The sequence below is a fragment of the Lissotriton helveticus genome, chromosome 5_1 (assembly GCF_964261635.1).
Source record: "Lissotriton helveticus chromosome 5_1, aLisHel1.1, whole genome shotgun sequence".
NCBI classification, from domain to species: Eukaryota; Metazoa; Chordata; class Amphibia; order Caudata; family Salamandridae; genus Lissotriton; species Lissotriton helveticus.
Genome location: NC_136065.1, coordinates 1,683,014,879 through 1,683,028,502, shown reverse-complemented (window position 1 = coordinate 1,683,028,502; position 13,624 = coordinate 1,683,014,879). Strand labels below are relative to the sequence as shown.

The 13,624-nt window shown below is 44.0% G+C and overlaps 1 protein-coding gene across 3 annotated transcripts in view; it reads right to left on the bottom strand.

Moving 5' to 3' along the window:
* Positions 1-754: 754 nt before the first annotated feature.
* The window catches only part of NGDN (neuroguidin), a 49,290-nt gene continuing 36,420 nt past the window's right edge, over positions 755-13,624 (bottom strand). For all 3 annotated transcript variants that reach the window (XM_078644924.1, XM_078644925.1, XM_078644923.1), the window contains exons 6-11: positions 6,556-6,608; positions 6,055-6,163; positions 5,469-5,637; positions 4,150-4,306; positions 1,269-1,329; positions 755-881 (exon numbers count right to left, since the gene is read on the bottom strand). In XM_078644924.1, the coding sequence (XP_078501050.1) occupies positions 862-881; positions 1,269-1,329; positions 4,150-4,306; positions 5,469-5,637; positions 6,055-6,163; positions 6,556-6,608 (569 nt within the window). In that variant the 3' untranslated portion in view covers positions 755-861. The remainder of the gene's footprint in view (positions 882-1,268; positions 1,330-4,149; positions 4,307-5,468; positions 5,638-6,054; positions 6,164-6,555; positions 6,609-13,624) is intronic.

Below are 13,624 nucleotides of genomic sequence, written 5' to 3'. Positions count from 1 at the left end.
AGCCTGGCAATACGACTGTCCTTTGGCACAGCCCTCTGGAGGAGTAACTTCTAGTAGCCAGGCACTCTGGTGCATTGCCCCCTTGTGGCTTAACCCTAAAGCAGCGTAGCCCTGCAGTGACAGAGCCACTCCAGAGAAAGAATGAAAAGTGGGGAATAAGTTGAAATGTATATTTAGTAACAAGAACATTATTTTGGTATGAGATAAAATGCAACCAACGTTGAGTGAAATGTTTCCTGAAAGAAATCAAGACAGAAAAAAAGTGAAATCGCAGAGCCAGGAAACTTACTGAGATGTAAAAATAACCGAGGGATGAACGGTCAACGTGCTGCTTGCTGAGACTGTGGAGCTCCTTGGAGGACTTTCTGCAACTGAGCAATAGCTATGTAGTGCCCTCTATGGCAAGCTGCAAGGCTATGGAAACAATTTCTACAATAAATAGAGAAGCCGCATGATTGCCATATGTGTTTGAACTGCTGCTTTAAAGTTACTTTTTTAACATCTATTAAAGCAGGCATTACAGAAAATATTTTAAGATATCCATTATTGTTCAATTGAAGAGATCGTTTCTCTCCACTTTAAAAGTGTTCCATGGTTCTGCATGCTAGCAGAGATTTTCAATATTTACAAATGTAATGAAGAAGTCTAGGACAAGAGAATTTATTTTTTGTTTTACAGATCATAGAATCGAATCCTATTATATTTATATTTTCCATCTTCCCCAAAACTGCTCAAAGAAACAATACGCAATACATTTTCTGAAGCAGTTTGGTTATAGTCAAGCTGCCCTAATTTTTTATTATTAAAGGTATATTGTACAGAACATTTCTAGGAACAAATTATCAACAGGAGGAAAAAAGATTATCTTCTTTTCCGGAAACCTAATGAGACAAAACCAGGAAAAACATATTAGAGACTAGGAGGGGAAAAAAATACATGTGTTCAGACATCACTTGAGAAGAAAGGGGAGAGATTGTGTACAGTAAACTGAGGCGAGCAGTGTGCAGATTTTATTTGTTATGTGAATAAGGAAGAAGTTGATAATTCCCTGGCAGGATCGAGGAAAGTGGCGGCTTGTGGAAGTTACAACAGGCGTTTGGTGTTCATTGAAAGCGTAGGAGTAAAGGGATACAATGGGGGTGACCGGTAGGAGCTAATCTGGTGTAAGATGCATGGCCAAGGTAGGTGGCAACTCAAAGTGGATTAATATGGAGATAGGACTGAACTGGGCGAGATGAGTGTGGTGAGAGTGCAGGGGAAGAACATACCTTTCTTTTTCCCTTTACGTGTATGTGTGGTCTTCTTCTTTTTCACAGTTGGCACAAAGTCCTGGAAAGAAAGGAAGAGATTAGAAACCAACAGGAAGGTAACTTGCATCGGTTAACAACTCATTTCGAGATAAAGGGCACTTGGACACACAGCATTCCAAATCTGACCAATCCCCTGAGTCTTCTTCCCAAAGAAACACTTTTGCCTGCTCCAGGTGTATCACAGTTTCGAAGTAGTGGATAATCCGTACCGGGAAGGCTGGTGACATGTTAAAGTTACTATGGAGTCCCAGCATGTGTTGGTCGTCCCAGTGTGTCTGAAAGATTTGCTACAGCTTCGTTTTGGGACTTCCTCTGAGATGCCAATCATTAGCTAGGGGTAAACATAAATGTGTTATCTTCTGACCTGGGCTGCTACCACTACCATGCACGCGGAAAACACCCTCAGCACTGGTTCTAGGCTCAATAGAAGGATCTTGCATTGAAAATAAAAACTTTTTGCACCGTCAATCTTAGGCCATTCTGGAGATTTGAAGAGATGTGAAAATATATATTCTGCAGATCTAGGGCGCATGTGTGATCTCGCTGTTAAAGATGTGGAAAGAGAGACTTCAGTGCAAACGATCAGAATTTTTCTTTCTTCGTCCAATTGTTGGTTGCTCGTGGTTCCAAGATGGATCTGGACTCTTTTGTTGGTCTCCTTTAGCTTATGACAAAGCACCTTGATGCATTGCCTTCATTTTTGCAAGGTTTTACTACTCTCTCCCTCACATGTTGAATAAAAATTTTAAATTATAGCTTGGAATGCTACCCTGAGCGAATGCCAGAGGATAAACTTATTGAATACATTCTAAACATCAACTTTTGTGTGTCGGTAGAACGGGAGGTTTAGGATTTGCTGATGCCAGTCTGGATTTAAACGAGTCCAACCATTATGTTCTCATAGGATTGGGGTGACAGCATCCATAGGCTGCCAAACCTACTGTGTCCGCCAGTGCACTAATAATCGAGTCAACACCAGCATGCGTACATTTAGGACTTTCAGAAAATACTGCAATTTTTCTTTTTGATACTTCATCTGCAAATTTCCTCACCATTTCCCATGAAGAACAATAAAAATGCCCCACCAATACCATGAAACTAATTACTGTTGGGGCTGTAATGGAGTAGTGCCATATCTCACACTCCGTCTAATTTTGGCTGAAGAAGAGTTACAATACTTCTTTTTCGCGGTTTAGACAATTACTAAATCTGCAGGGGGATCCAACTTCAAGAAAGTCAGATCCTGATCTGGTGGCTTGCATTTGTTTCACATTCTTGGCACTGTTGACATATTTGCTGCTAGATCTGAGGAATATCTATAATGGATTCATCAGTCCAGGAACAAAAGGGGCAAGTGCTTTAATGTAGCCCTGTGCTTCAGCATTTGAAATGTTACTGCATATATACGTCCTTGAGGAAAGTCAAAATATTGAGTTTGACAGGAACCTTAGTAGATCTTCTGGAATTGTCAAGCTAAAACAGTTGCTGTCTATCTGATCCAAAGAGTAAGTAGAAATGTTCCTCAGGATTAGTCTGAAATAGCATCATCCCTGCTCCCAGTGTGGTGGTGGTGAATATCTGTCCAACGTGTTGCTTGCCACCCACACCCTCCCCTTCTGTAAGAGCCTGCTGAGGGGGCCACTGTGCAGCGCACTTGATGAAACGAAAAAGATGAAATCAAGGTTGATACTCGAATAGCCATGATGAGGCAGGAATCAAATTAACCCCCAGGTTACAATCTGGTTTTACAGACATTGGTAGTTTACCTATGCCTAGGCCATTGGTTTTCAAACAGATTTCGGATAAATACTGTTTTATCTACACTACGTTTCAGCCAATGGCCCCTTTCTGCTCCTAGTCTGAACTTGAACATTGTTAGACTTGTGCAGCCGACAACAGGTATTCACGCACAGTCTAATAATAAGCTAGGTATCATCAGCATGAACAATGAAATTCATACCTTTTGAGTGGAGGAGCTTGCCAGAGGCCTAACATATACAATGAAGAGGTTAGAACACTTCCTTCGGGAACCTCACAATTAAGAGTTAAAGGCGAGGTCGTAGCAGGTGGAAGCCGAAATTGCTGCCAAGAGCTAGTAAAAAGGAATAAAACCAGTCATGACCCGAGGTGGTAATTTAAGATGACCTGATTCAGCCATCATGGCAATTATCTTCTTACATCAGCACTTCCCAATTACAGTTCTTTCCTCATTCTCTCTACATGAGAACACTCTAATCTAGCCATTTTCCCTGCATTTTCTGTACATATAGGATAAGGCTGGACAGAACTTTAAACTTGCTACATCTAACCGCACCTATAATTCAAGACACTTTGTTTGGTGATGTCCAAATGATAAATATTCACTGAAATCTCCCTCCTCGCACGTATGCTCATTTACTGTATTTATGTGGTGTTCCGATACTTCGGTACTTTTGTTTACTCGTTTATCCTGCACTCTCAGATTGTTGTTTTATCTACTTGTCTCCCTTTCTGTTATCCTTGTTCTTCTGTGAAGCGCTTTAATACCTGCTTGGGTCATGTTCGCGCTATATAAAATTTATAAATAACAATTAATTTTTCTCCTTGCCAATATTATTTTGCTCTCCTCAAAACAGTCCGAAGCTTTTTCTTTCCTTCTGAAAGAAGTCTGACGTGACGTTGTCAACCTTTACAGTATTTTGGCTTACCACCATGTGGGTCATCTCCCTCAAACAGTGAAGCTCATAACCACGTGCATAATTTCTAAAACTTTTGACAAACTGGTGGCCCTTGTACAAGAATCTTTTTTTTGGTTTTACTATTGGTTTTTGACTAAATGGTATCTCTACACCACTCTTACCTCGCTTGGGCCTCCAGGTCCACCGGTCAGTGCACTAATGTCCCTGAAGTGTGTCAGTGATTGCAGTTGAGACGTCATGGACATGGCTCGCCTCTTCTGAATTTTCTCCTTCCGGGTCATGTTTAGCCGAACCATCATAGACTCTTCGTAGCGTGTTCTATGTGCGTTATCGGACAAGAATTAAAGCATACAACCAAGGAACACATAATATAAGCAAAGGGCCATAAGGAAAGGGCCAGTTAAGGATCACCAAAATTTCCGGAGCACAAAGGATATAGAAGAGCAGTGCCAAGGCAAAGGTAATAGGAGAAAGAGTTAAAGAGTAGAAAAGTAAACGTCAAAGGAAAGGTGCAACATTCAAAATGAAGGGTCAAAAAGAAGGCAGAGCAAATAAGTACAGATTCAAAATAAAAAGAAAACAAAGGTCAAAACGGTGGTCAAAAGAAAAGAGGAAATAGAGTTCAAGTATTGAGGGGAAACGTCACTTGTAGGAAGAATAAAGCAGGAAGGGTCAAAGGACAAATATCTGGAGTGGCGAGGATTAAAGAGCAAAGGCAAGAATCATGGATGGGTACTAGCTAAAGAGAAGTGGCAACAGCCAAATATCGGTCCGGGTCAAAAGGATTGGGGAAAGGGTAAAAAGTCAAAGATTACAGCAGAAAATAAAGAAAATGAGAGAAAGATGCCCCAGCGAAAGAGGTGTGATTATGAAGAAAAGGGAACAAGAAGAGCGGGAGAAAGGAGTGAGAAAAAAAAATATGAGGGCTACAAGGGAATGGAAAGGAGGAAGTGAAGAGTTAGATATAAAGAAGGAAAGACTGGTATGCAGGAGAAAGAAGGCACAGAATGGAGGAGAGAATAACCTGTGGACACGGGAGACAGAAGACGGGGGGGAGATAGACAAAGCAGGAAGTGCATGCATAATATGGAGGCTCTGTCTCAGCCTGTGAGTTCCCTCTGCTACCCACCCACCGCAACAACAGGTACTATGCTGTTCTCGCCTCAACAACTCCCTGCTCCCTCATTCACATATGTAGCTCCTGCGGCTGATTGAAGCATCTATTAAGTGCTTTAATCCATCAATCACCTCTACAGCTTCTCCCTCTAATTCACTTACTCAGTCCCCTATACTGCTCTTTCATTCTCCAGTCCCAGCACTGCTCTCGCCCTCTCTATTCCTTGCTCCCAACCTTCACCAGTAAAGCTCCCTCCTCCACCACATCCTCACTGACCTGGGCACCCCTCCACTCTGCAGTCATCTGTGCTCCTGACCATGGTCCTCACTCACCAGAGGCCCATCTCTACTCCCATCTCCTCACCTGTGAAGGTCGTCCTTGCCCTGCTGCATCATGTGATAGCTCCGCCCCTCACGGATCTCCTCAGGAGCCTCGGAGTACTGTTCCTGGAGCTCACGGATCACCGAGCTGCTCAGCGCCCGCTTCTTGGCACGATCCAGCACCTTTTTTTCACGTTCTGCCTCCGTGTCATCTGGCGGATCACCCAAGAGATGGTTAGAGTTATTACACCAGTCACCGAATCATTTCACATAAGTAAACCCACACTCCTGTGGCTTCCGCTCTCCACACCACTGTTACAGGGAAACCCACAATTCTCTGCAAGACACATTAATCCACTGACATATTTCACTGGGTTCAGAATCTAGAAACTTGAAAAGCACACATGGATCTTAGCTCAGCTGGTAACTTGCTCGCTTCGATTTCACCAGGTTTGAAACTTGCAGGCAGCATGTTACACACAGACCCCGGAAGCGAGTGCTTCAGTCCACAACACTGTCAAACTAGTTTAATAAGTCTGGCTAATGGCTGGCTTAAAAAATATAAATCGTACCTGTGGGTGCAGCTACATTTACTAAAAGTTAATTGGTGTGGTTAGTTGGGAACATACCATAATGTACTGGGGCTAAACGTGGGGGGATATATTTTCGGAACTTCCCAGATGATTTTTTGCCAGCTTCGTTAGTGCCACCTTCATCTTCCTCATCAGATTCATTGAGCTACAAAAAAAAAAACAACAACAAAAAAAGTATCACAAATAGAAAGTGATTCACTACTGCCCCTGCCCAACTTCCATGACTTTGGTCCAGCTCCCTATAGGCTCGTACACCTACCCTTCCAGTCTTCAGCCCCTCATCCACAGTCAAGGGTTCACATCCCTTACCCTTTCGAGGGCTTTGTTCCTTCTCCTTTAAGGACCTAGCCCTTCCCTTCCACTAGTGTTCTGGAACATTTTCCTAGTATCGACCCGTATAATCACTCAGGGTACTGGACTTTTTCTCCCACAGGGCTTAGCCCCGTCATTTTTCATTGGGCTTTTCTCTGCACGGCTTAGCCCCGTCCTGCACTCTACACCCCAAAGGACTTTGCCCTTTTTCTCAACACATCCTACCTTGCTCGTCATGTTGTCTGGATTTGGCTTAAATCGAAGTGGGTCGTTTTCTCCTGTAATAAAGAATGGAGCAGTTAACCAGCAATGGGGACAATATTCTTCCTGTGCCCTCCCTTTCAGATCTGGCTGAACTATATCCCTTCCCTCAGTAGTACATGGGCCTGGTACAAACGAAGCGTGTTGAAATTTAATCAACTGAATTTTGTACAATTTGAGTTTTGAAGAACTCAAATATTTTTGATATTCAAATCCAGAACCTGTACTTGCAAGTTAAAAAAAATATTTAATACATCTGTTGATTAGGCATACTCATTGTGCAGAATTTCCTTGTGCTGTTACAACATTCCCAATTAAGGAGATCTGAGGGGTTTGAAGTGGGTCATCAAAATAGTCAATGGGCCATGACAAACTATTTAGACCAGGACTATTCACCAGATCCTTCTCTACTTGCCTTCTCTTCAGCAGTTCCTGCTACTCCTACATAATCAGGAGTCACTGCATGCCTTGCCCCTCCCAGAATCATGTGAAGCTCCCTCCCTTCAACACCCTCTCCCTGTACCTCTGCAGACCACCTTTCTCCTCAGCAGGGACTGCTCCCTAACCCTCCACACATTGCCCACTTCCTTCAACAGTTCCCATACACTCCTCAGCCCTTCCTCTCGCTCGTCACAGTGATCACGATAGGCAGCAGACATATATCATTTATCTTTTTTTTTATTTTGATAGAGTGCTTTTTGATTTAATCTTCATATACTTGTGTAATGGATAGCTTTAAATACCAGTATAGGAAAACTGTGTAAAATGGTGAAACATTTATCAAGAGTTATCTTTTCATGTTACGTAACGAATCACAAGTACATTGTCTCAATGTAGGAGCATCTTCAGCTCTAGGAAAGTGGTTGTTTTTAGGTTGAGCCTGGGCAGCGCATGCGCTGCTCTGCGAGGCATGCTATATTGAGGTATGGACTTGAAAAGCCAACCATCATTTTTCATTGGCTTGTGTCATTGTCATTGGATAATGTTGGCTTCTAATTTGTTAATAGACTTGTTAGTACCTCCTTAGTACCGCCTTGTCTTCATTTGTAACCTCCCATGAGGACATCCCCTGTTACGTGGGTTGGTGCTTTGTATTTTGTTCAATGCTTTTCACCATGCTCGTTCGTGAGGCTTCATTTATTTTTCTTATAACACAGCACGCCACAGAGGCAGCTGCGCCTTTGATTTAGTTGTGGCCGCTTTGCGGCGCCGAACATGGCTGCAGCCTCCCCCCCCCTATTTTTTATTTAACTTTTGTTTGTAAATCACCCCATGCCGCACTGTCACATTAATGGCAGTCACACTCCTTTCTTTAGACGAGCCGTGTCTAAAGAAAGGGGCAAGGGCGCCATTAAACTGAAAGGGTGTCTTGAGGCGCTTTTGCAAACAACCATTTACAATGCAATAGGTCTCGCATTTTTGAGAGTTTCGTAAATGCGAGATCTATTGCATTGCAAATGCTTGTTCTATAAAGGCTGCAGACTGAGCATACTGCCGTCTCAGAAACAAATTGGCTTTGCAGGCTGCTTGAGTCCATCTGCCTTTAGAGTTTGAGTATGCAACACATGCTATGCCACCTTTTCAATAGCAGACCTTTTAGTACTAATCATTATAAATTATGACTTATTAAGAAGGGAATTCGTAAAAAGGGGCTGATGTTGTCTTGGGCCAGGTGACTTCAAGAATTTGAATCTACTACAATGTTGATAAGCATAATGTATTGGCCAATGGGGCAGAAGTGGCAGACAAAAAGATTGTAATGCACCTCCCTGCATCTAACCCCACCATCCCACCTCAATGGCTCCGGGTTCAATGGTGGGCAACGCACAGAGCTGAAATCCCATCTGCTGATCTTCTAGTAGAAAACCAAAATCCAACCACACAAACATGGATCCTAGTCCACATATTGGACCTCTGGAGCGAACTAAAGGATCCATGTTGTAGACACACACAGCATGCCCCGTTGAATTACACTTGACACACAGTAACCACCCACTGTGGTGCCATCCAAGCTGCACCCCAGAAGTGAGCTGAAAGAAGCAGACTAGTTGGGCTGCGGTCACTAGTATACGTGATGCATTTCCATCATTCACGGTACACATCTCTCCATTACCGGGCCAGGCAGGGGTTACTGTTCTAATGTTCCTTTTCTCTTTTCACTGAAACAATGGGGCGACATTTCACCCCAACCAATCGCACAGTTTGATTGTGCCGACCTCGGCAATAGATTCAAAAAACGTACTCCATTTGCATCTCTCATATTTGTTCACTTTTTACTCATTGCTGTTACTTTAACATGCTTAAATTCCACTGGCGGAGCGATTATCTTTTCCTCATAAAAAATATATTTCTGTCATCACTAACAAGCCACTGCCTTGCCTGCGCTGGTCCCTGAATGGAAGCTGAGGAGGCGGGAGCCATAGATGCCTGTTACACTTAACTGCATGTATGATGATCATGGACTACTAGACATGGAACACTCAAATATGTGAAGTACTACTGGTAAAATGCAATAAAAAAAACAAAAAAAACCAAGTACCCTAGATCAGTAAAATCACTGGAGAAATTTTAGGGAGCCAAGCGTCTGAGTTCAGTTCAAAACTACAGGAGGATCTGGTAACCCATGCTCACACTATGGTTGTGCAGTTAAAGTTCCTAAAGACAGGTTTAAGAAATAAATCAGTCTTAGTATCTTTGATGAGGTCAGATATAATGCCTACTATGGTGCCCTGAGAGAATAAAATAAATAAAAATACATATTTGGAACTTAGTAATTTCACGTAATACTGGATTTAAATTGTCGCTTTTTTTTTTAAATGTACAGCGTCATATCGTCCGCATAAAGAGAGACTAGCAGTTGTCTATTGGGATAAATGAGAGCACGATAGTTATAGTTATGTCTCTGACGAAGCTTCGCGGCCAGGGGCTCGATGGCGATCGCGAAAAGAATCAGGGAAAGGGGGCATCCTTGACGTGTCCCTCTCTGAATATCAAAGGGGGTGGACCTGGCTCCGTTGATCAGCACAGTTGCTGTAGGGCGATAATATAGCAACTTCACCCATTCTATGAAACTGAAGGGCATTCCCATGTACTGCAAAGTGCCAAATAGGTAGTCCCATTCAAGCTAATCAAAAGCCTTGGTGGCATCTAAAAAAAAGCCACAGCCTCGCAATGTGGATCAATGTCTTGCAACACTGCATGGAGGGTGCGCAAATTATGGCAGGTGGAACGAATGGGTACAAACCCCGCCTGATCTGGTAGGACCAGGCGCTCCATGAGGAGGTTGTGGCGCGTCGCCAGTACTTTAGCTAAGATCTTAGTGTCACAACTTAGTAAGGACAACGGGCGGTAGGAGTCGCAGTGGGTAGGAGATTTGTCGGGTTTGAGAAGGGAAGTTATGAGTGCTTCACGCAAAGTGCGAGGGAGGCTGCCCTCTTCTAGCGCCGCATAAAATACCTGTTTTAATATAGGGGCTAAAATAGGAGCAAAGGTTTTATAAAAATCTATCGGAAGGCCGTCAGACCAGGGGGCTTTACCAGAGCACATAGCCATGATTGCCTCCGTAATTTCGTCTAATTCCAATTCCAAGTGCAGGAATTTTTCCTGGGTATCACCCAGCCAGGCCAGAGCCACATCTTTAAGCGGACAAGTCGAGCGGTTCTATTCTATGAGAGGAGTAAAGGGTCCGATAGTACTCCCAGAAAATTCAGAGTTGTTCGGGAAGATTCCGACATAGTGTACCTTGAGCATCTTGGATTTCAGTAATGTAATTGGCAAATGTAGGTGGCCGAACCGAATTAGCCAGAGCACGCCCCGGTCTATCTCCCTCCCCGTAAATGCGTGCGGTGATGGGCTTCCCCAAAAATTTACATTCCCTGTCTGCAACTGTCGTATAGTCAGTTAGTTTCTCTCGCATTTTGGGCCTGAAGCGTTTTGTCGCCCGGAGTTTGAGCAATGCTACACTCGAGCGCACGTAATTCTTTCTCCATTGTATGTAAGTCATTCCGTAGTGATTTAAGAATCCCTCCTCCCTTGGCAATGCACCACCCGCGAACAGTGACTTTGAATGCCTCCCATACCGTTGTGACACTGGAGACAAAAGACATGTTACGGTAAAAAAAACCTGGAGCTCCAACAGGACCGGGGAGTGATCCGAGTAGGTGCGGGCTAGGTGGGATGCATTTTTTATCCAATGGGTCATTCCTGCAGATATGAAAATATAGTCCAAGCGTGCCCAGGAGGAGTGTACCAGCTCGACTTCCCCCTTCAATGGGAGATGGACGAACTGAAATATCTGGGCGTTCGAATTACTAGACGAAAGGATACCATGATGAGGGCTAACTACGGTACGGCGATCGATAAGATAACAGACTGCATTACTAGGTGGCTGCGTCTCCCACTCTCAATGGCGGGACGTGTTGCTCTCATCAAAATGGTGATTCTACCTAAACTATTGTACCTCTTTGTCAACATATCGTATGACCCAGGCCGGTTCTTCTTCAACACGCTGAAGACGCAACTGCAAGACTAATTTGGGGGGGGGGGAAACAAGCACGGATTAGCCTTGACACACTCATGCTACCGTTTCACCAGGGGGGATTTGAGGTCCCCAACTTCGAAAGATACCATCACTGCGCCCAAGCACACTTTGCCGTCTACTGGTTCCACCCACCACCATACATGGCTCACCTGGCCGTTGAAGATGGACATATGGCCCCACTAGTCAAGACTGGGTACATATACACACATGTAGGGCACAGGAAATCGGATCCATCCACGGTGGACTGCACAACTATGGCCTGGCACCGCCTAGCCCAAGCCATGGACACCTCGTTCTTTTACTCGCCCAGAGAGCCCTTGGCAAACGACCCCCGCCTGTTGAAAACTACTTACAGCGATCTTTTGAAAACTACTTACAGACTTGGAACTTCGCTGCTGGGGCAACTTATATCTGCAGAGCAGATTCTGCACTAATGAGCAGTTCTTTGGGGAACGATCACCCTCAGTGATGGACACCTTTTTATATACTCGCATTAGGCAGGGAGTCCGAGCGATCACCCCCTCTTTCCCAGAGGAACTGGAAATTTTTGTGCCTCTGCATGCCATCTTACAGGTGGAAACCCCACGCCATGTTCTATCACTACTTTATAAACATGTTCAGAACACCCCCATAGCTGCCCCACTAAAGGTCTGTCTGGAATGGGACGAAGATCTAGCTACACCTCTTACAGACGAGCAATGGGAGATTAGCTGCACACAAACCAACGCTATTTCAGGTAATAACAGACTACGCCTGATACATTACAAATTCCTACATTGCGTTTATCACACGCCTGCTAAGCTACATAAATTCCACTTAAGAGACACTGACTGTTGCACACGTTGTGGGGCTACAGGAGCAGATTTCATTCACTTAGCTTGGGCCTGCCCTCAAGTTGCTGAATACTGGACAGAGGTGTTTAAGGGCCTATCTGAATACTGGACAGAGGTGTTTAAGGGCCTATCTGATATGCTAAACGCAGACATTGACCCCTGCCCTATGATAGCCTTATTAGGTTTGATACAACCGGTAGTCACGGCTCATAAAAAGTTCCTTGCAATAAGTCTCCTGCTAGCGAAAAGATTGGTTGCATGCAGGTGGGGTCGGGGGCGCGCCCCCAAGTTCAAATGCTGGATCACCACCATGTCCACTTGGCAAGAACAATTGCAGGAATATGCAGAGCTACTCCCTCTGCGGTCGAGACCGAAGGATATTTGGGGGCCACTATCGTCCTATCTTCTTCGACAGCTACCGGAAGAAGAAGGAGAGTCTGGTAGTTTGGACGCCATGGATAGGAACACACGGCTGCCCACTGTTTGACTTTCTAATATGGCATCCAGGCAGGTCACATCGGCTATAGCCCCAACAGTGATATAATCGGAGTCGTCTGGGTCACTCTGCACCTGGGTCGGACTATAGGGCTTCAGGATGTCCACTGGTTTCAGGCGCTCTGGGGTTAACATATCCACAAGAACTGTGATGGGACACCTTCTGACTGTGAGCCTTGTGGTTTACTGCTCATGGACTCTGATATGGACTTTGAGATTTATGCTTACTATAGACAATGTTCTTTAACTTCTGTTAATATATGCTATGCTCAGCAAGGGGGTGGGAGGGTAAAAGTTCAGACTTTTTTACAATATGTTCTTCTTTATCAAAGTGAACTGCTATGCACGGGAAGACGCCAACATTTGCATTACTATGTCAGAAAATATTGCTCGAATGTAATTGCATTGATGTACTGTGCTTGAAATCTAATAACGTTTTTCGAAAACTTTAAAAAAATAAAAATGAAAAAAATACGTATTTGGAGCCTGCATCTTAAAAACGGTCATTCCAGACGACGATGTATGGTGAAAGGGACACCAAGGAATTGGGCCCCAAATGGAACCCCTAGCTTTTAGCAGTTCCAACTGGGAACTGAACTTTAGTATAAGGGAGCAATCATAACATAAAGCAGTTATATAAATCATAAAAGCAAAAATGATCGCATAGAACGTTCCAGACTCGGGATGGCTTGCTCCATCTAATAAGTCCAAGCTCCTTGTACAATAAAAGTTTATTTCCCCTGGCAGGCACTCAAAAGGGCCTACTCCATATCCAGCGTTTACCTCAAAGGGCACAACGATATGGCCCCAGAAAGTATGCTGGCATTGAAGCACATGTACATTGACACAGTATGGTGGTTTTAAAAGCATTAGGCCTCCTGGGTTCATGTGACATGATTATGAACTACCTTTTTGACAATATGTGGTTTTCCAGGGGGATCAGACAGAGCCAACAGAATCACCGGGTCCATGCAGGAACCCTTCTGCAGTGAACCTGGGAGAGCAATCTTTTGAAAAATTCCTTAACTTACCGGACCCATGAATACCAATAACAACGCATTTTTCACCAAACTGTAGGGATCGCGACAGGCTAGGCTTACCATGAACTATCGGAATTTAAAAGCCATTTTTCGTTTCCTACCTAAAAAGTTGTCTTGGTGCTATT